Source organism: Haliotis rubra, unplaced genomic scaffold (genome assembly GCF_003918875.1).
Source record: "Haliotis rubra isolate DU_JTF1 unplaced genomic scaffold, ASM391887v1 Scf600, whole genome shotgun sequence".
Classification (NCBI taxonomy): Eukaryota; Metazoa; Mollusca; class Gastropoda; order Lepetellida; family Haliotidae; genus Haliotis; species Haliotis rubra.
Window position 1 is genome coordinate 452,543 of NW_025767303.1, and position 24,098 is coordinate 476,640.

At 41.9% G+C, this 24,098-nt stretch overlaps 1 protein-coding gene and 1 pseudogene across 3 annotated transcripts in view; both read left to right on the forward strand.

Moving 5' to 3' along the window:
• The window catches only part of LOC124255496 (ubiquitin carboxyl-terminal hydrolase 2-like), a 31,522-nt gene extending 20,652 nt beyond the window's left edge, over window positions 1–10,870 (forward strand). For all 3 annotated transcript variants that reach the window (XM_046689428.1, XM_046689427.1, XM_046689429.1), the window contains 4 exons: window positions 6,017–6,095; window positions 6,686–6,787; window positions 8,128–8,254; window positions 9,798–10,870. In XM_046689428.1, the coding sequence (XP_046545384.1) occupies window positions 6,017–6,095; window positions 6,686–6,787; window positions 8,128–8,254; window positions 9,798–9,873 (384 nt within the window). In that variant the 3' untranslated portion in view covers window positions 9,874–10,870. The remainder of the gene's footprint in view (window positions 1–6,016; window positions 6,096–6,685; window positions 6,788–8,127; window positions 8,255–9,797) is intronic.
• A 9,815-nt stretch (window positions 10,871–20,685) lies between these two features.
• Window positions 20,686–20,790, forward strand: LOC124255510 (annotated as a pseudogene).
• The last annotated feature ends 3,308 nt before the right edge of the window (window positions 20,791–24,098 follow it).

Consider the following 24,098-nt stretch of genomic DNA (forward strand, 5'->3'; position numbering starts at 1 on the left):
GCCTTCCTCCAAAGGGAAATTCCACGAAGTCATCGAGAACTTTCTCAGACGCCAGATCGCTCCAGCAGCAGAATTGGGCCTCTACGATGACCAGCCGATCATCATACCCGACATACGCCACAAGAAGTTTACCAGTGACAGCGACAGTGACGCCAGCAGAGATCAACAAGCAGCCTGATGCCTCTACACTGATGTCAGACGAGATCGCTGAGGGCCCCACCGCTAACACAGCAGAAAGGGCACCATCTACTACGCCGCAGATCATCCCAAACGATCTTATGAAACAGATCATGATTATGATGGAAGGCCACTATAGACTGGAGAAGCAGCCATCCCAGGGTCCGAAGTTTTCGCGAAGGCTCCAACGAGACAGCACCCCAGGGGCACCATCTGTCAACGTGAAAGCAGCCACGACAATGCAGCCTTCGCTAAGGAAGTCACAGACCACCTCGACGAAGGACCCAGATGTACAGCCTTCGCCAAGGCCTTCGCTGGCGGAAGAATCATCACCTTCTTCGGGCGCCATACTCAGATATGGAATCTGATCACCAGACCACACGCAAGCCTTCGCGAAGGTCATATCATCGCTCCCAGGACCGACGATATACGAAGCTTCGCTGCGGCGCTTCGCGAAGGACACCTGAACCCAGATCGCTCTTCATCTAAAAGATCAGCAAGGGACTACACAAGAGCTTCGCAAGGGCTATCAGTCCCTCATAGATCGCCAAGAAGGTCAACCTATCGATATAGATCACCAAGACGATCACCTGCGCCGATCACCACGCCGATCACCTCACAGGTCTGCACATAAGCCTACAACTAGATCTCCACAAGCCAAACGATATAGAGATAGAGCCACACAGCCCTACATCAGAAGAGCAACAACCTCTTATCTATGATGATGGAATGGAAGATGATGGAGGAATTATTTTCTCAGATGCAGAGATAAGATATTGGATGGTCAATAATCTAGATCTCTCATCACCTTCCAAGAGTGGCAATAAAGCAGACTTATCTGATGAAAGAAGATGACGCAGATGCTATTACACTACCCCCAATCGACCCTCGACAGGGCGGTACCTCAGAACCTAGATACAGCATTTAACAAAGCCACAAAGGTTCAGACGCCACATCTGCCAAATTTCAGCCAAGAAGTTCTCCACGATAATATGGAACCCTTCTTCAAAGCCAAGACATCGATGAGAACTATAAGCTGATCTCCGATGCCAAGAACAAGTACTACAAGATTGATGATCGGAAATTGGTTCAGATAGAAACCATGACGAGGGGCGATGTTCTTCGGTCTAAATAGATCTAGAACAATAAATGAGACACTTATCTCCAGATTTCGAACACCTAACCTCTGAAGATGACAGAATGATTTACTCTCGCCCTACTGATGCAAAAGAAGGACCAGCAGTTTTAACAGATCATCTGACGCCTGTCTCAGCAGCACTGACCTTAGCTCGTCGTCAAGGCCTCCTAGCTTCCTGCAACTGGGGTGAGAACTTTACAGCTCCACTATATACAGCCCGTGGTCTTCCCCATCCATATTTGACGGAGGAATAGACACAGTCTCCAAAGAAGTCACCAAGGATTCTAGAGAAGTCCTGATGATTAAATCGATGGACACGCTAGCCAGTGTCATTCGACAGACTTCACAAAGATACTCAGGGAGATCTAAATTCACGGGCCTACAAAGAGCTAGAGACAGGAAGATTGCCAGTTCCAGGGGAAGAGATTCTTTTTTCGCCCATATGGCAACTATAGAGGAGGGTCAGGACGAGGCAGGACACCCAGAGGTTCCCGCAACTATAAACGCTGAAAGACAGGTTCGAACGACTGGAGTCTTCCACCCCAGCCGCTCCAGTACAACCGCCACAAGTGGGTGGACGCCTTCAACTACACTGGGAAAACTGGGGAATACTTCAAGACACCTATGTCTCCAACATTCTTCAACGCTGGATTTCGTGATCCCACTACAGGCCAAGCCTCCACTAACAGTCAACCCTCACAAGTTCGAGGTAGAGGCACAACAACTACTAAAGTTAAGAGAGGCGGTTACATTACTCCTAACCAAGCAGGCCATAGAAGTAATAGAGCAAGGAAACATCGAACCAGGTTTCTACTCCCCAGTTTTCCTAGTACCCAAGAAGAACTCCAAGGAGAAATACAGACTCATTTACAACATGAGCTTATTCAACAAGACTTACTTAAACAAACCACCCAGGTTCACTATGATACATCTACCGCAGAAGCTACGGCAGATGATTCGCCCCATGGACTACATGGGCAGTATAGATCTACAAGATGCTTATCTGCACATCCCAATACATCCCGAATCCAGGAAATACCTTCGGTTTACGCTTAGACGGGTTACATTACCAGTGGAAAGTACTCCCATTCGAATAGCATCAGCCCCATGGTTATTCACGAGGATAACTTAAATCGATTGTTATTCATCTACATCGCCAAGGGCTACGCAGTGCTCTTCCTCGACGACGGGATACAAGTAGATCAAGATCCACAGCATCTCAAACTACAGTTAAACTACATCATAAAGCTACTAACACAGCTGGGATGGTTAGTAAACTTACACAAGTCGGACCTAGTACCATCGCAAGATCTGCAATTCCTAGGAACTGATTTATCACCAATCTCAACCGTGATAGTCGCATTTCAGAAGACCGCTGGCTCAAGATCCAACAGATCATTCCACCAGCTCTACTGTCACCGCTACCACTTCGACAATGGCAGAGCTTACTAGGTCTTCTAACATCAGCCCAAGACTTGACAGTCATAGGCAGATTACAGTTACGTCCGCTACAGGTCTTCGCCAATACACATCTCGACGACCTACAACCATTCAGTCTACCGATACATCTCAGACCTCATCTATTATGGTGGACAAAGAAATCGAATGTCTGCGAAGGGATTTGTTTAGCAGAGCAGGAATTCAAGACCCATCTATATGTAGACGCGTCGCTCCAAGGTTGGGGAGCTCATCTCTACAATCGGACGGCATCAGGGTTATGAACTCAGCTAGAAAGCAAACTCCACATAAACGCATTAGAGATGAAAGCTGTAATCAACGCCATAAGACATTGGAGCAACATTCTACAGAATGCGCACCTGATGATACATACCGACAACTCGACAGTGGCGCTTTTATGTGAACAGACAAGGCTCAACGAGATCGCCGAACCTTTTGAATTTAACCTTTCAACTGTTCGAATTAATCCAAGATCTAAATCTACATGTCAAAGCATGCCACATTCCCGAGCCAGGAATATACTAGCAGACGCACTCTCTCTCGCCACATCTACCGTCACGACAGAATGGATGCTCAATACAGAGATATTTGCACAGATAATCAAGCAAATAGGAGCCGCTAGTAGATCTATTCGCCACAAGGTTCAACAATCAACTACCGACATTCGTGGTCACCAGTGCCAGACCCACAAGCATGGGCAACAGACGCCTAAGCATTTCATGGAAGGCCTCAACGCGTCACGCTTTCCGCAGCAGCAATAATACCTCTAGTATTACAGAAAATCAACCAAACGCAGAGCCTACAACTCACTTTGGTCGCTCTATTGGTCGGCCAGAACGTGGTTTCCGCCTTAATACAAGATATCGGTCAACCGGCACTAGAACTACCCAAGCTGCGCAAACCTGTTAATACATCCTCACACCAAACAGGTGCACAGAAACCCAGAAGTATTCAAACTTCACGCATGGACTGTATTAAAATGTGTTTAAACAAGAGAGGATATTCTACCAGGGGGCAAAAGCGGTCACGCTTTGCCTTCACGATACTCAACGCAGAACTTGTAATGATGACAAGTGGCAAAGTTTCAAAATTATGCAACAAACAAGGGTTTTATTAGCCAGAGATGCCACGATCCTCAAGTGGCAGACTATTTGTGTTACTTACGGCAAAACAAACATTTAAAAGGCTCGACATTGTCAACATATCTTGCCGCTTTAGTTCTGTGATTTCTATGAGAACGGGTGTTAAATTAACAAGAACACCAGAGTTACTGGCCTTACTATGCGTGCTTTCCGCATTGAGGACCAAAGCTGAAATTCCAAGCCCCAGCTTGGGATCTGAATGTAGTTTTACGACACCTCACAAGTGAGGATTACGAACCATTGAATCGATTAACGCTTGAATTTCTCTCACAGAAAACAGTCTTCCTGTTATCGCTAGCCACGCAGCCAGAATATCTGAAATTCATGCTCTAGATTATGAGAGGATACAGTTTGATGAAAATCAAAAAGACAGCACCTGGGATTAAGATGGGATTTCATCGCTAAAAATCAACTACCAGGTCAACCAGACAGGTTATTTCACATCCCCTGCTTATCCTCAATTCTTGGATCTCAAGATACATTGGACTTATCTCTATGCCCAGTAACGAAAGCTCTCATAATCTATTTACGCTGTTTCCAAAACAAGGCTTAAGATCGCCAGAAGATTGTTCATCCCGCTATCGCCTACAAATCAGACAGAAGTCTCTCGCACCACCATATCAATATGGATAAGAACTGTCATTTTACGCCTATAAGGCAGCAGGACTGACCCTCCAACAGCATCAAATCCCCATGAAATCAGGGCATTGGCATCCACCCCGCCCTTCATGGTAACTGTTCATTGAATACAATTATGGAAGGATGCTTTGGAAATCTAACATGGTGTTTGCTAATCACTATCTCAGAGATATCACCACCGAGGACGCCTCTGGCATTCATCATTTCGGGTCCTTTGGTCCTCGCCAACAATTGACAGTCCCTCGTGAGGGCTTAATATTCACCCCCACGAGATTATTAGATATATGATACATATATTCACTAGCTTATAACTCCATGGAGTTCTAGGGCTATGTACATATTTAGCTTAGGTTATTCAACCTTAAGCTCATACTGAGTTATATTCAGTGTACAGCTATGCTAGAGTAGCAGTTTATATATATATATTGATATATCAGTATATTAGTAAGGTAATACCCCACTTATAGTGTATATATCTATGGATTATTATAAGGAAATATCCTAAGTCTCAATGCCTTATGAAGTTCCAAGAGGGGTTATTACAATATCACTTACTTAAATCACTAATTAATCCAAAGTATTCTGTTTACCCACCACCCTCCGGTGGATTCTACAAGCAAAAGAGCATGAGTCAGGATAAGGAAAATATGTAATTTTCTGAGTAAAATTGATATTTTATACTTATCCTGACTCATGAGGTTAGCCCTCCCATCCTCCCCACATAACACTTTGGATTTCCCTGTAAATTCAAGTGTTGGGCTCGCAAAATCAGGAGAGAGTGAAGCATGAGGCCAGAGGGTGGCGACACCTGTTCCCGCGCTCACGGCAGGGGAGGTAACTCGTGGGTGAGTACCAATTAGTGATTTTACATTGAAGGGAGCTTCAATTAAGGAGATACAAGTGTTCCACTATGTTCGCAAGAGGAAGGGGACAAGCAAAAGAGCATGAGTCAGGATAAGTATAAAATATCAATTTTACTCAGAAAATTACATTATTGTTGTAAAGTCAGTGTGACACAGGTACTGATGTGATAATATAGCTGTAGTATTGTTGTAAAGTCAGTGTGACACAGGTACTGATGTGATAATATAGCTGTAGTATTGTTGTAAAGTCAGTGTGACACAGGTACTGATGTGATAATATAGCTGTAGTATTGTTGTAAAGTCAGTGTGACACAGGTACTGATGTGATAATATAGCTGTAGTATTGTTGTAAAGTCAGTGTGACACAGGTACTGATGTGATAATATAGCTGTAGTATTGTTGTAAAGTCAGTGTGACACAGGTACTGATGTGATAATATAGCTGTAGTATTGTTGTAAAGTCAGTGTGACACAGGTACTGATGTGATAATATAGCTGTAGTATTGATGAGTACAGGGTTAAACAGTTTTCACCTGCTCAAGTGAGGATTGCCGTGTTCACATTAAGGGTGTCTCAGAGATGTGTAACTCCATGTTTCAGATGTGTGCCAAGTGTAAAGAACGACGACCCTGCACCAAGAGCTTCTCAATACAGAAATTCCCAAAGATTCTTGTTCTTCGTATCCTTTTTCATAAACGATTTGAATGTCATGGCATCATGTGGTTAAGGCTCCAAGGCAAATTTGACTGATCAGAGTTGCTTCCCTTTGGTCTACTAGGATCTGTGTTCTCCCAGTTGTGATACATGGCTGTCAACATCATACACATGCTTAATAGCTTTCACAGGATAATATTGCTGTAATATTGTTCAGAATAACACTAAACCCAACTCACTCACTTCCATAATGTTTAAAACACATTACAGGCAGCATCTATCGATTTCTGTATGACTGTATTTGTTTGTGTGCATGGTTGTGAGAGAAACATGAAAACAGTGTGATTTGTGCCTTGACTGTAAGTGGTTGTGAGAGAAACATGGAAACTGTGATCTGTGCCTTGACTGTAAGTGGTTGTGAGAGAAACATGGAAACAGTGTGATTTGTGCCTTGACTGTAAGTGGTTGTGAGAGAAACATGAAAACAGTGTGATTTGTGCCTTGACTGTAAGTGGTTGTGAGAGAAACATGGAAACTGTGATCTGTGCCTTGACTGTAAGTGGTTGTGAGAGAAACACATAGAAACAATGTGATTTGTGCCTTGACTTCTCCCAGACTTAAAACGGTTCAGCCAGGAGAAGTTCGGGAGGAAGCTGACGACAAGCGTGGAGTACCCCACTGCTAGGCTGGAGCTGAAGGACTACGCTGCAGAGAGAGGTAAGGGAGGGGATCTTGTTGTATACAGGGAGAGGATCTCTTGTTGTATACAGGGAGAGGATCTCTTGTATACAAGGAGAGGATCTCTTGTTGTATACAGGGAGGGATCTCGTGTTGTATACAGGGAGAGGATCTTGTTGTATACAGGGAGAGGATCTCTTGTATACAGGGAGAGGATCTCTTGTATACAGGGAGAGGATCTCTTGTTGTATACAGGGAGGGGATCTCTTGTTATATACAGGGAGAGGATCTCTTGTATTGATCTCTTGTATACAGGAGAGGATCTCTTGTTGTATACAGGGAGAGGATCTCTGTTGTATACAGGGAGATCTCTTGTATACAGGGAGGGATCTTGTGTTGTATTCAGGGAGGAATCTTGTGTTGTATACAGGGAGGGATCTCTTGTTGTATACGGGAAGGGATCTTTTGTATACAGGGAGGGATCTCTTGTATACGGGAAGGGATCTCTTGTGTTGTATACAGGGAGGGATCTTGTGTTGTATTCAGGGAGGGATCTCTTGTTGTATACGGGGAGGGATCTCTTGTTGTATACGGGGAGGGATCTCTTTGTATTGGGAGGGATCTCTGTATACAGGGAGGGATCTTGTGTTGTATACAGGGATGGATCTGTATTCAGGGAGTGTGTTGTATGCAGGGAGGGATCTTGTGTGTTGTATACAGGGAGAGATCTGTGTTGTATACAGGGAGGGATCTCGTGTTGTATACAGGGAGGGATCTCTTGTGTTGTATGCAGGGAGGGATCTTGTGTTGAATACAGGGAGGGATCTTGTGTTGTATACAGGGAGGGATCTCTTGTGTTGAATACAGGAAGTGATCTTGTGTTGAACTTGAATACAGTGCCTGTAAATGACTGTATTAGTTGGTTGGTGTACAATTGTTTATATTATACAACGGGCACAAGGTGGTGTACAAGTGTATACTATGATTCAGTGGGTACAAGATGGTGTACAAGATGGTTCAAATACTACAAGATGTTGTGTGGCATACGATTCAAGGGGACAAGATGGTATACAAGTTCTGTATGTTTCAGGGGGATCCAATATGGTGTACAACTTGTATGTTTCAGGGGCGATCCAATGTGGTGTACAACTTGTGTGTTTCAGGGGGATCCAATGTGGTGTACAACTTGTATGTTTCAGGGGGACTGAATATGGTGTACAACTTGTATGTTTCAGGGGGATCCAATATGGTGTACAGCTTGTATGTTTCAGGGGGATCCAATATGGTGTACAACTTGTATGTTTCAGGGGGATCCAATATGGTGTACAACTTGTATGTTTCAGGGGGATCCAATATGGTGTACAACTTGTATGTTTCAGGGGGATCCAATATGGTGTACAACTTGTACGCCGTCAGCAACCACTCAGGGGGAGTGCACTCCGGCCACTACACGGCAATATGTCGACATCCGTACTCAGGGGAGTGGCACCTCTACAGCGACACAAGGTAGAGACTTAAGGCATAGCACAGTCTACAACTGCCATCTCAGTACTGTTAGTTAAATTTGTTGTTCTGTGCTCATAAGATGATCCTTGTGGTGATTCCAGGTTAGGTCCAGCAACCTGACTTATCCAGCCTCATGTAAGAATGTCGAGTATTGATTGGTTCACGTGACTCTGATAAAATACCATGTACACCCGTCACGATCCGCGAGCAGGGAGTACAAAAGTCAGATTATCCCGCCACGCCTCGGTGACCACGGGAAGTGAGAAAAGCGTGTATCGCCAAGCCTTTAGTAAGGTGCGCTGCATTGAGGTCAATCGATCAGCTGGTGTCAACATGGTAGCAAGTCGATTCGATGCATATTGTTTTCTTTTGATTTTGTAAAAACATTCGGCTAGATAAATGCGTTATCACATCGTGTCTCGGGAAATACAGGGTTTTATCAGTCCCTCGTAAGGTTGTATTCCCCGAGCCTCCGGCCATTTTACAGCTGGGTGAACTAAGACAATGTGGATCTAAGTGTCTTGTCCAAGGATACTACGCAAATGTGCCTAACTCTGGACCCGAACCTAGGTGCCTCCCCCGGGGATCGAACCCGGGCCTTCAGCGTGATAGGCAGACGCCTTACCACTGCACTATTGTGCTATATGCTGATGGAGCTAGGTGTTCACATTTTAGGATATTTTCTTCTTGAAAGTTATAATATGACATGTTTTTCTGAATGTGTGAACTTGTCCAAACTTTGGAAGATGTGACAATGTGACAGAGGTAGTAGACTGGCTGCAAGGCACTCTAGGAAGGAGACGATTTTGACATCATGCAATGGAAGCATTTATTTTGGTGTAATCTAGGCTTGTATATATGCTGATGTAATCCAGCTTGCAGTTAGTGTTTTGTAACTGATGTGTGGTTTGTGTGTTTGTTGTTTGAGGCCATGTTCCAGCTATATGGCTGTGGTCTGTAAATAATCCAGTCTGGACCACACAATCCAGTGATCAAGGGCATAATCTTATCAGTAAGGAAAACACACCATGTTTCTCTGCCGTTTGCAGGGATTGGGATATAGAACTTTGACAATAGGCCATTTTCAGGATTATTAAACATTTTCTGAATTTAGAATGGGCCACTGCCCTTGTAATGTATCAATAGTAAAAATCCCTGAGTTTATCTAAAAGGCAACATGTCTGAAGCCAGTGTGCTCTGAAAGTCGTCTTCAGCTGGGCAGAGCTCTAATGTATAGGTTCGAAGATTGAATCTGGCTTCAATGAAAGTGTGACATCCATATTGGAAATTATTTCAAGCATGATGTACTAATGTACAATGCACATAACTGATGATGCACAGTCCCTTTGAGTGGACACACATTGATATCAAACCCAACTCTCTCGGCATGGAGGATGCACAGTCCCTTTGAGTGGACACACATTGATATCAAACCCAACTCTCTCGGCATGGAGGATGCACAGTCCCTTTGAGTGGACACACATTGATATCAAACCCAAGTCTCTCATCATGGAGGATGCTAATTTATTGAATGTTTTTTCAGGGTCGCTCCAGCGAGGTCCAATCAAGCTGTGTCATCTGAAGGCTACCTTCTCTTCTATGAACAAGCAGACCACTAGTCACATGATGTGAATAAAGCTCACCGATTGGTTCCCACCTAGGTCACATGGCTAGTTTAGGCCATGTGACAAGAAACCTGTCTTGAACCACAGTTTGTTTGTCAGTGAAATGGCTCCATTCTATAAATTCTATAAATTATTGCATTTTTATGCAACTAGTTGTCAAGGTTCTGTGATACTGATATGTTTACAAAGTGCTCTGGCTTACTTTACTTGTGTTGTAGTGGCTGGTCACTCGGTTCTTAGTCATTGTGTAATGTCCGCTTGTCCGATATTTATTGAATGTTATGCCTATTTTTTATGTGTGAGGAAAACATAGTGAAATGACAATTCATTTTGTTAGAATAAATGATGAAAAAATTACCGAGCCAAAGTTTATTTATGATTATGAACTTACATGAACTTTCACATATCTTCCATTGGTTACAACCAAATTGTAATGCATAACTAATATGCGTAATAGTTGTTTGATAGAATTGATTTAACCTGTGTTTGTTTGCATTATAAAAGTGTCATTGACATATATATTCACATATTAACAGTTTTGAATATTGCAGGAGGGAATTGTTTGAAATATCAGAGCTTCACATTTTACTTGAATACATGTGACCAAGTTTACAATGAGATAGATGATCATATCACTGTTTGTCATATCAGTATGTATGTAATCTGCCTTGTTTGGTGGTCAAATCTGTTTTCTAATCTGAAAGAGGTTAAGCCCATGTTCCATGGACCTGTTTGACAGTTTATTCCATCAATTCATGTGGTATAAATTGTTTTCACACCAGGTCCATGGTTGTATTTGATGGTCAGTGTCCACCTTGACCAAAGAAGACTGCTAATCCAAACAATCCAGATACTTTCACAAATTGATAAAGAATTAATGAAGTGGTTTTTTAGAAAGATTGATTCTTTTGAAAATTGTATCATCTTGAGCGAACATGAATTAACCATGGATTAATCTTGAGTGAGCTACAGGGCTGTGTGTGAAGTTAGAAAGACTGATCATTTTAACAAAACTGATGCAAATTATGGAAAGGTTAAGGCATTTTTTGCAACATCTTAGTGGACATACTTCCCATCATTATAGGACTTGACTTGTCTGCTGCCACTAATGTTAAAACAATGAAATAATAGAATTAATAGATATACAGATCTGTGCTTGTTAAGGCTAATCGTAACGCTACGTCAGTTGTTTGTTTTGTGTGTGTAACACTGCATGTTATTGATCCATTGCCATGTTATTGTGAAATAACATGATAGTGAGTGTTGCATTTTATTTATTGCATTTTAGCTGACTTGGCAAATTTGGAATGCATTGATTTGAATGTAGGCCAGTGTCTGGGAACCTACCACCGCGATATCCGTCCCGATTGAAAGTTACTTTGTGTATCTACAAACTCAAAGAATTCTCAGTCTTATCAACATGCTTGAGTTTTATAGAGGATTTATATATCCTTATTCCTGGTCACAATAGATTGGTTTTTTTGTGTATTTACTGATGAAATATTTATATGAACTGTATGTATGACTGACTGTGATGAACTGTGATGAACTATGACGAGGAATTTGATTGGTCAATATAAAGGGAATACTTTCTGTTTTCACACCAACCTCTTTTTAAGTTACTACATATGTGTTATGCCAGTGTTTGAAATTTTACCACAGACTGGTAACGCTGAAAATCTCGTCCTCCCGTCGTTATATATCACAGACTTGTAATACTGAAAACTTATCTGCCCAAGATTGTCTTGTCGCCCTCATTTTAAACGTAAAACAAAGATCAGTTTCCCCTTAAAATGGTTGAAACAGGGAGACTAGTGAGTGAGAGGGTGTAAAATATTTTGTATCAGATTAGACTTTAATGACGTCAATTGATATAGATCTAATTCAAAGGCTAATAATAAAACTTAGGAGACATGCTGTTATAGATATATACTGAGAGAAACTAATAACGCATCACAGGAAAATTTAAGCATTCCTTTAATATTTTCCAGTTTTCATCACCACCTTTGAATAGCGCTGAGGTGATGAAAAGTGGAAAACAATAAAGGAACGCTTGAATTTTCCTGCGATCCTTTATTTGTTTCTCTCAGTATATGTTCCTGAACGATTTTAGCACAATTCTAGAATCTACCAAAGTTGCCATTAAATGACTGTACCATGTCCATGTGGCATGTACACTGAGATGTTCCCAAGTTCCAGACAGATCTGTGTTGTGTGCGACAGTAGGACGGGGGAACTGTGGGACGGGCAGTAGTTTCAAACACTGGTGTTACAAATACCAGACATTATTGTCTCGTTCCGCGATGTGGTGGACATGTGTCTATGTTGCAGCCAGTAACTGTGGTATACCCACTGAACTTGTGTCCTGTACATAGCAGTATTAACTCTGAGTGAAGTGACTTGAACTATTGTATTGTTTGACAACACTTCAACCATTATTACAACTGACAACGATTACACCTGCAAACTTGTTCATTTGGGCTTTTGTATTGTTTCAGTTCAATAGAATGTGTTGGTTTTACGTACTGGTAAAGGGGAGCTGGAAGGGATTGATCTAGAACTGGTCACAGGTCGAACTGGCCCATGTATCAGAATATACCCAAATATCAATTAAAGGTTTCCTTACATATCCTAAATGGTTATAACTATTGTTTTGTACTTGTGGGGCCGACATAGTTTGAGGTACATAGTCTGCCATGAAAGTGGCCTGAGAGGTTGACCGGCGACCGTGACAAGTCAGTCCTACTGCCCTGTAGGTTTTCATTGTTGTTTGTTTGGTTGTTGTTTAATGCAGCACTCAGCAATATTCCAGCTATATGGCGGCAGTCTGTAAATACTCGAGTCTGGACCAGACAGTCCAGTGATCAACAGCATTAGCATCGATCTACACAATTGGGATATGATGACATGTGACAACCAAGTCAGACCACCTGATCCCGTTAGTTGCGTCTTACGAGAAGCATGGGTTGCTGAACACCCTGTTCAAACCCTGATCTTCACGGGTCTGCGGGTCTGCGGGTCTACCCTGTATGAAACCAGTCCTGAAACCAACACTTTTCTAAAACCAAATCTAATGGCAGCCTTTTTCAGCTTGAACGGATTATCAGGCCCAGGTTTTGCTCTAGGTTTGCAATAAGTTAGTTCCATTTGTAGTCTGGAGCCTTTGTACCATACCCGATTACCACAGTATTTGTTATGTATATACATAGAGTGTTTGAAGCTATATTTATATGAACCATTAAGGAGATAAATGTGGGAAAACTTGTATTACTGCAGGGCTTGGTGAATGTTTAGTAAAATTTGAGGTTAAAGATTCCTAATTATAATTTCATCAGTACCAGCGTACTGCAGAACTGATTTTATTTATGAACCCCATGACATTTACTTCTTGCCCTTACTGAGCATTTTGAACTTTCCTTGTACCCCTTATTTGCAGTTAAGATTTCTTAAAGTCCTTAGTCAGGGCTGTTAGCAGTTTACTTCTTGCCCTTACTGACCATATTGAACTTCTTTTTCACCATACCCCTTGTTTGCAATTAAGATTTCTTAAAGTCCTCATTCAGGGCTGTTAATAGTTTACTTCTTGCCCGTACTGAGCATATTGAAAGTTGGTTTCACCATACCCCTTATTTGCAATTGAGATTTCTTAAAGTCCTCATCTGTTCAGATCTTAAGTGGTCCAGTGTTCTGAAGTAAATCTTTTTGCATGATGTATTTGTGTCACTATGTCCCTTTGGGTTTGCAATAGGCTGACAAATTGATGGCACATTTCTGATGATGTTTTGTATAGGTTTTAAACACTGTTGTCAAGGAAGTGTATAAATGTAGTATATATATTTAAACATGTGGTGTAGATGAATGACGTGAGGATCTCTGAATGGTAAATGTGTACATAGTTCATTGAAGTGTTACGATGCTTGTAAATACAGCTTAAAGATGCCGAGGATCATCTGGTGCACGGAATCCAGGAATCTGAGCACTGTATTCTGGAGACATCTTGTCTGCATGCACAAACATCAGGATGGCATCGTGTACATATCTCTCATGGGTTCTGGGATGTTTCTTGAAGCACCAGCAGCTGTTAGTTGACGCACTGTATGATGCATGCAGTTGTGAACTTTTGTGTCACCCACAAAACTTCTGTCAGTTTTGGCATGTCAATGGTTGGTCAACAAAACATCTGTCACTTTTGGCATGTCATTGATTGGTCAACAAAACATCTGACGATTGTGGCATGTGATTTGTTGGTCAGCAAAACATCTGTCAGTTTTGGCATGTCATAACCTGACATTGGTCAGATTTTGCGTGCAGTGATATAAGCGACATATTGTTCAAAGCACTGTTACAGCTCAACACACTCTAGTGATCCACAAAACACTCGTGGGCTTGGTAGGTCATGGCCTGAACAGCACACAGTTCAGGATAAAGTTCTACATCTGACTCACTGAGTTGGAAGTGACAGGTCATGGCTTCGGGGCACCTGTTCAAAGATTTTCAAGGCAACATTATACCCAACTCCTCACTCTCAATCAGATCTGAATGCATAATACATCACCTTCTTCCTTTGACAGAGGGGCGGTGGGGTAGCCTAGTGGTTAAAGCGTTGGCTCATCACGCCTAAGACCCGGGTTCGAATCCCCACATGGGTACATTGTGTGAAGCCCATTTCTGGTGATGTTGCTTGAATATTGCTAAAAGCGGCGTAAAACCAAACTCAGTAAGTCAGTCAGTCCTTTGACAGAGTTGTGTCCCTTGGATGTTACAGAATCCGATAAATGTGGGTTTGAATCTTGTTTGCCACCAGTATGTTTCTAGGTTTGTCCGCACCATGGGTTTCACCATAGTGGTACATGTTTGAGACCTACATAGCATGGCATGCTCCCATGTGAAGCTGACTCGCTGACTCACAAGCTTGACACTCACAAATCACGGTCACTGTATTGAGGAGCATGCTGTAAAGTGTTTTGATCATCTTCAGCTTCACGTGATTAAAGGTTTCCATTGGTCTGCCAGTGTCTGCCCACACTGAAGACTGTCACGGCACCACAATGTCAAAAACTGTTTACACAGTTGTGTATCCACACAATGTCAACTGTTATCACAATCTCACTTTCACACAGCATAATTAACAACCGTCAACAAGAAACCTGCATCAACAGTAATGGAATACAGTGTAACCCAAAGGCATGGCTAGAATTCAGTTAACATCTGTAACATGAAATATGTGTTATAAGTGTGTTATAACACACCGTAACGTCAGTTCTCCAATAAGCACTTGTAACATGAAACGTGTTATAAAACACTGTAATATGCACTTGTAACAACGGGTACTGGCTAACTACAGATACTGTTGTTTGTCATATATATTTTATAGATATGTGACAGTTTTGTCTTATATCGACCTGCATATATATTCTCAATTAGTGTTTTAGAATATAATTATTTAAATGACTTATGTAACCAAATTTTTTATACATATTGAAAATATTTGGAAGATTATGACTTCAAGTGTAGTGAGTGGTATGATGTTTCTTTTATGCAACAATTCACCTCACACTTAATATCCTCAACCCTCTTAACTGTTTTATGGAAAAATGGTTTTTGTTCCAAACAATTCTGTTAACTTTACTGAATCCTTGCAAATAATATGTTATTTTAAAGAAATATTATTATTTTCATTATTATTATTATTTTCCATGTCAGAGACATTACAATTTGCTGTGCAGAGTTATGTCCCTTTGGCATGGGTGAGATGTTCATGAGTTTAAATCTCCGGAGTGAGTTCACACTGATTGTTGCCTGGTTTGTCAGCTCCATACACAAGTGAAGGACGATACAGAGAATCTAATGTTAAATTGTAATACCTTCTCTGTTAGCAGTTATCTCATTCTGAGTAGAGTGATATAACCAGATTATCAGTTATCTCATTCTGAGTAGAGTGATATAACCAGATTATCAGTTATCTCATTCTGAGTAGAGTGATATAACCAGATTATCAGTTATCTCATTCTGGGTAGAGTGATATAACCAGATTATCAGTTATCTCATTCTGAGTAGAATGATATAACCAGATTATCAGTTATCTCATTCTGAGTAGTGATATAACCAGATTATCAGTTATCTCATTCTGAATAGAGTGATATAACCAGATTATCAGTTATCTCATTCTGAGTAGGGTCTTTGAACAAACTCACACATGTATATTGGTGAAAACGTCAGTTGATATACTAAGTATTTCATTCATTTGATTATTCTATTCAAACTAGAAGACGTGTTTAATGCCTGTAATAAATATAAATATTACTTACTTTTTGTTAGTTGAATGCGTTATGAAGTATTCCACTCTCACTAGTCAGTAACCACACACATTGTATGTACATTTGTAGATACAGTGTCAACTTTACTTTTGAGACAGAAATAGCTTTCCTCGTGGACAAGATAACTCTTGATGCCTAACTAATTTAATGGAATAAAAATACCGCTTATATTTCCTTTCAAGTTCACTTTTAGTCCTCAGAGATTTCAGGGTGAAATTTAGATGATCAACAAATCGTAGCATGTTAAAATGCCTGTTGACCTGTTACCAACAACTTTAAAATAAGAATGGAATCATTGATGTCACAAGTTTGAGTTAAGTTCTGCCAAGGTAGAAGTGTTTTGGGTTAAACCACGAAGTGGGTGCAAACAGGTCTCAAAAGTAAAGTTGCCTACTGAATATGTCAGGTTTATTTTCGATCATTCCTGTCTGAACCCTTTCACCATGTTGAAGTCTTGGACAGTTGTATCAGAGTTTCTGCAGAAAAAATAAAAAATATTTATCTTCCATCCATAGCAATGGTTTGTTACTGTTTGTTTGAGTTTTGTTAGGGTTTGATAGTGAGTGAGTGAGTGAGTGAGTGAGTGAGTTTTGTTTTACGCCACTCTCAGCAATATTCCAGCTATATGGCAGTAGTCTGTAAATAATCGAGTTTGGACCAGACAATCCAGTGATCAACAGCATGAGCATCGATCTATGCAATTGGGAACCGATGACATGTGTCAACCAAGTCAGCGAGCCTGACCACCCGATCCTGTTAGTCGCCTCTTACCACAAGCATGTCATCGTATCTTTAATGCTGGACGATCCTTATGGTGTCAGTCACTGGATGGTCTTGTCTAGACTTGATAATTAACTGACGAATGTCATATCGCTTGATGAGCAGAGTTCTGTCCCCTTGTGTCTGGATATTGTTGAAACAATAGCATGCCTGGGTGTGGTTGTGAAAAAACAACCTTAACGCTAAGACTACCGTAAGTCTTTGTTAAGGTATGGGAGTTACGGTCACCTTAGCGCTAAGACTACCGTAAGTCTTTGTTAAGGTATGGGAGTTATGGTCACCTTAACGCTAAGACTACCGTAAGTCAATGTTAAGGTATGGGAGTTATGGTCACCTTAACGCTAAGACTACCGTAAGTCTTTGTTAAGGTATGGGAGTTATGGTCACCTTACGCTAAGACTACCGTAAGTCTTTGTTAAGGTATGGGAGTTATGGTCACCTTAACGCTAAGACTACCGTAAGTCTTTGTTAAGGTATGGGAGTTATGGTCACCTTAGCGCTAAGATCGCTTTGTACAAGGGCACCCTGTTCTAACAGCACAATGTAAACATCTCAAAGGTCTTGGTTATGACTGTAATTCTGAATTTGTTTATTTGTGCTACTGCACTGTAGATACCTGTTCTTCATTATCCGTATTTAGGTATCCTGTGTCCAGCTAATGATCATACACAGTCAGTGTAATTCATAAGTGTAATTAATACAAGTCAATACAATGTAATCACAATACCATTACACTACAGAGCTGCAGGAGGAAATTCGTCAGTACAATTACACTTTTCAACATGTACCAAAAAAAGTAGGGCATACTGGATTTGCAAGATAAAATACAAATGATGAAGCCAAAGAGGAAAGAGATGATGAAGAGAAATTAAGGGAAAATTTGACAATTTATTCCATTCCTTTGGTCATGTTTCATCTGTATGGATATATATTGTTTTTTCTCACATGCATTGGCATTGGCTAGTGGTATGCTCGCAAAATGGAATATCCCCTACTTTTTTTGAATGGTATATTATCATCGGTAGGAGCAGGGAGACTATATAACGTTGTAGGGTATCCCTGGTAGCAGCAGCAGCAGAGTCAGCGATGTTTAATGTTCATCCAGCTGTACTAGTGGTCAGGCGTCAAAAATGAACCCTGAGTAGATATCTGGGGTGAAAATCTCCACACAATTGCTGGTCTTTCTGTCCTGTGATATGACCGAGGCACATCATTTCCGCTTTACAGAGAAAGTCCATTACAAGGCTCGATCGGTCCACAGCTGGATTATCTACATTCAAGATACCACTGACTCTAAAACACCATAACATAGTCACTGCTTACATTTGATAAAACACAGTGTTATGAAGTCTACCGAATCATGACTCGCATGTGACTATTTATGTATATTACCTAAGGTAATACGTGGCACTTGTTAAAGTGAATCCTAGTGTATTATCATGACAATAGATGTGTGATACTTCCATCAACAATATACACGAGGAAAAGTGGACTGCCGCATCATTTATCAGTATACCCCCAATTTCACGGTGAGAAAACTGTTGAAACAGATGATGGATGTCTAGGGCGGCCTTCAGGGCAACACAACGTCTTCTCGTGGACAGAACCTGCCAGAACAACCCAACCGGAAGTCATCGGCATTAATCAACGACAGCTTGCTCACCTTCTTGCTGGGGTGGATTCACCTACTCTCGCCTCACACCCAGCCCATATTCTAGTCTGGGGAAAGGGTCGGCCAGTTCATCAACACCGGAAGGAGGTTTGCGTCATAGCCGCTGTATGGGGCGTAGCGTTGAAAGTAGAAGTGCCAATCCAGGACCATGCAGCCGAATGAATGTATACCTGGGCGAGATCGACCGTTTGCACAAAATATTACGCTTTTGCCTCCAAATCGGTCTCATCGGTTCCCAACTGCGTAGATCGATGCTCATGTTGTTGATAACTGGATTGCCTGGTCCAGACTCGATTATTTACAGACCGCCGCCATATCGCTGGAATACTGCTGAGTGCAGCGTAAAACAAAACTCACTCACTCCAAATCGGTCAACCTCACGAAAATAACACTTCGACCATAATCTCGTTCACCCTTCCTGCCCCTGGTCCAGACCCGTGTTGCAGGGGTGTGACATCACAGGAAACGGCCAGCTATGATAATAACATGACCCATATATTTCCCTAAAGGACTAGCTTGTAGATTCCTTGTGGAAGCACACATTATAGCAAGCATGTGTTGGTTGCCTCAGGCTAAGGACAAACACCATCCATGATGACCCTGCTGGAAGACTCTTCAAAAGTTGGAATGGGTTTCACTTGAGCAGCTGGGATTTTCTGATTAGGTCAGGCAAGGGACCATGGGGACAATACCGTGACATTTATTTAGACATTCCTCTTTATGAACATTAGCGAATAATACAATGCAATAATGCACATGCAAATAACATAACGATATATGACAGTCGCCATGGATTTCTTGCAACTGGGTCCTCCAGTATATGCAACAATCACTAGAAAGCAAGTTTTCCACTATTATCACTTGAGCCAGTGTATGAAATAAGCCAAAATCCCAGCAAGACATATGTGCTGGTAACTTCAAAAACCTACCAGCCCAGAAGAGATTTAACTAGTCCTTCTTATATACTAAATAGACAGTGCCAGTGGACACGTTATCTGAATATTTTTTTCACCCGTCCATCGACCTGGCTAGCTGTAAAACTAGACCGTCCGGCAGAAATCTAGCCTATCTCGGGCGGTCGGACGGGCCTTATTTCAGACATTGCTTGACTTTATGACCGTATATACACGCGGGGATAAATGGTATAGAGTCCGTAAGTAGGTCACGACACTTCGCGAGACCTTACGTTGTTTCGTACTTCCGGTGACAGACAACGTTTCATACCTTTTCGAATGGTCTCATGGTTGTCAGTTGACAGTACGGAACCGATAATCCTTGCAGGTATAACAAATTTCCGATCAAACCATCCTCAATTGCAAATTAGTCAACTATTACGACTGTCAACAGCTGTGACAGCCAAGCATGGTTGTACGCTTGGTCCGGTCTAGTAAAGTCATATTTGGCGGTCGTGCAATTTGGAGCCAGAACTGGTTCTTGAATATACGCTTGTCGCCGGAAACCTGGTACCGGAAGTAAGATGGGCCTCCGTCACGCATATCGCAAGTTGGCGCACGAAATGGGAACCGGGAATCAGCTTAGCACCGGAAGTAGCGCCTCGCGAGACTTACAGGCCACTTACCACTTACAAGTGGAACGGGTGGTCAAATCGTGTAGCGCCCCGCAATATTCTGAGCAGAGTTGTGTCCCTTGGGCACCTCTGAGCGTGGAACCTGTGATCATGGGTTCCATTCAAGCTCCACCCTGATTTACTTTCAAGGAGCGCCAGCACCATCCCCGTGCTGAAGGACATATAACTCGGATGGAGGTGATACCTGCATGTTTAAAAAGACCTTGTGTAATCATTTTTATATCACTTTGTGAAAGTTTGTTTTCAAAAGTTTTTAAAGATTGTTACCTATTCGCGTTACTGATTACTGCGGTGCGGTAAGGTAAGGTGAGTAAAGGCCGCTCTCATACTGCAATGTACGTATCTGTGTGTCTGTCTCTCCGTCTGTCTCCCTGTGTTTAAACTAGACCGGATTAATACCTGTAATAACAAGTGCTATAGTTTAGTGTTAATTCAGTCGTTTATAAATACGGATCATACTTTTAGGGATCATTTCTATAGTTTGCATTGCCAGGAAAAACTGACAGTCTATCAAACCACGAGGACGACACATTCTTCACCATATGCGACGTGGTTGCCACTTATGAAAATAAGGGTTACTAATGAGACGATCACTCGAATGAACAACATGCCAGTCGATCGTCTTTTGACGTAATATTTATTCAAGCCCGCAAAACTCTCCTCCTCACAAGGGAGGTAACCAGAACATAAGCAACATTGAATAAAGAGTTGTCCCCCTTAGACGCTAAACCATGCAATTTAGAAATCTATATGAAATAGGGTAAATACCTCACTACTGTTATTTACCGTTAATGCAGCCGTTTATACGGAAGGCAGGGTAACATCACGTATTATCGTTTAGCGTTAATGCAGCCGTATATACGGAAGGCAGAGCAACAAGTACTATCTTTTACCGTTAATGCAATCGTTTGTACGGAAGGCAGGGTAACATCAAGTATTATCGTATAGCCTTAATGCAGCCGTTTATACGGAAGGCAGAGCAACAAGTACTATCTTTTACCGTTAATGCAACCGTTTATACGGAAGGCAGGGTAACATTAAGTATTATCGTTTAGCGTTAATGCAGCCGTTTATACGGAAGGCAGAGCAACAAGTACTATCTTTTACCGATAATGCAACCGTTTATACGGAAGGCAGGGTTACATCAAGTATTATCGTTTAGCGTTAATGCAACCGTTTGTACGGAAGGCAGGGTATAAACAAGTACTATCGTTTAGCGTTAATGCAGCCGTTTATACGGAAGGCAGAGCGACAAGTACTATCTTTTACCGATAATGCAACCGTTTATACGGAAGGCAGGGTTACATCAAGTATTATCGTTTAGCGTTAATGCAGCCGTTTATACGGAAGGCAGAGCAACAAGTACTATCTTTTACCGTTAATGCAACCGTTTGTACGGAAGGCAGGGTATAAACAAGTACTATCGCTTAGCGTTAATGCAGCCGTTATACACAAGGCAGTGTGGCAAAGCTTGTATAGTATGACCAGAAATTATTGCGAATTTTAGGAATACGTATATTTGGATTTCTAGTATAAACAACCTTGACCAGCTATCAAGTGCTTGGTTTCACTAAAGTGAGACAACTCCGTTAATCCCTTTCATTAGTTTGTGAAGAGTTATCCCCCTTTGTTTACTTGCTAGCAGACGACAGTTTCAGTGATACTCAGTAAGGATGATTAAGAGAAGAGGAAGTTGATTTTAGAGTATCATAACAAGGGCATCAGATCAGCTAAAGTGATTTCAAGTAGAACAGGCATCCCTTTGTCCACTGTTTATCGTGTTTGGAAAATTCTTGCAAATGGATATGGCACTGAGCACCAGGGAGGCGCAGGTAGGCCCAGAAAATTGACTGTCGGTGACAGGAGGCGGCTTGGTATTCTTGTTTCTAAAAACTGACGAAGGAGTTTAGAAAACTTAAGGCTGGATATGATTGATAGAGGAACCGTGGCTGTCTGTAAGGAGACAATTAGAACTGAGCTGCATGCAATGGGTTGGAATTCCATCACCGATCATGAAACCTGAACAAAAGGAGCGAAGGTTGAACTGGTGCTTACAGCATAGAAATTTTAACTGGGACAATGTGATTTTCTCAGATGAAAGTTCTGTGTGGCTGTTTCCTAATACACTGAAATTCTGGACCAAACAAACTGAAAAACCTTTGTATCAGCGCCCAAAGTACAGTCCGAAATTTAACGTGTGGGGTGGCATATCTGTGTTAGGGGCAATGCCCCTCTGTGTATTTGAAGGGAATATGAACAGTGAGCGGTACACAGATATTCTCGAGGGACATTTACTTCCATCTGCTCACGTGTTTTATGGAAATGTTTGTATTTTCCAGCAGGACAACGACCCCAAACATCGTTCAAAGCATTCACAGGCCTGGTTTCGGACCCAAAATATGACATTATTAGATTGGCCATGCTATAGCCCTGACCTAAATCCAATAGAAAATGTTTGGGGACTTATGAAGGAAAGTGTCAATAAGAACAATCTGACAAATATTGCTGAAATGAAAGAAGAGGTGATCCGATATTGGGAGAGCATGGACCACGACTTTCTAACTTCTTTGACCAGTAGTATGCCCCGCCGCATTGAAGCCTGCATTGCTGCCCATGGTGACTTGACAAAATACTAACTGTTCACCTGTCTTTGAATCTGGAGTTATGTTCTGCTAATATTCACTGCTAAAGTAGCAACTCGGTGACAGTTTGTAAAACCATAAGTCCCAGCGGCTGCCTGTTTGTGTTATCGCCGTGCCGACACCTCCCTACCTGAAGTACGTACCTGAGTTACCTGGACACACCATCACTCTCACATGCTCCGTTGTGAGGCAGGCCGTGATGGCGCGACACACCTGTATTACATCAGAGGACACACCCAGGAGTTTACCTGGCTTTCAAGTTACCTGGACCGTCTGCAGGGACAAGTAAATGTGAGTAGTCTAACATTTCCACATATATATCCTGGAAACAAAGTTTGTCATGTGCCTGTATCAAATACACATTTCCGGAAAAAAATAAGGAAAACTTAGCTCGCATATTTTAAACTGTTTCGGAGATGTTCCTCCGTGGACCAGTCACAAACGCATCGTCGTAATCCAAACCAAATTATTCACGTAGTACTTTCCTTAAAGCACAGAGATATTGTATTGATTGTTTGTAGGTGAGTAGTTTTTTCGTATTATAAAACTGCAATTTCCCCCTCGAACGACAACGATTTTGCTCCCAACTGACTGACTGACTGACTGAGTTTGGTTTTACGCCGCTTTTAGCAATATTCCAGCAACATCACGGCGGGGGACACCAGAAATGGGCTTCACACATTGTACCCATGTGGGGATTCGAACCTGGGCCTTCGGCGTGACGAGCTTTTGTTCCCAAGGTGGCATTGTTTCCAAGAGCTGACTCGCGGCACTAATGAGTTACCAGAGTGGTAATCAGTTTACTATTGAGTGTCACTGGCTCTTTTCGGAGCTGCTTTGGTGGTTAGTGAGTCTTGTTCTCAATAAGTTATAGTGCGGCGGAGTAGCCAAGTGGTTAAAGCGTTCGCTCGTCACGCCGAGGACCCAGGTTCGATTCCCCACATGGGTACAATATGTGAAGTTCTTTTCTGGTGTCCCCCGCCGTGATATTTCTGGAATATTGCTAAAAGCGGCGCAAACCTAAACTCACTCACTCACTCACACAATAAGTTATAACAATGGCTGGCGGCATGAGTATGTCAGCTCCTTATTTAAATTCACTGCTATGATATTTGGCAATGCGTTCAGTGATAACAGTTCCTACACAGATGAAACTACAATCAATGGCAGTAGTTGACGGATTCTCGCATAACTTTGTCCTATTCGCGCTGAACTAGAAA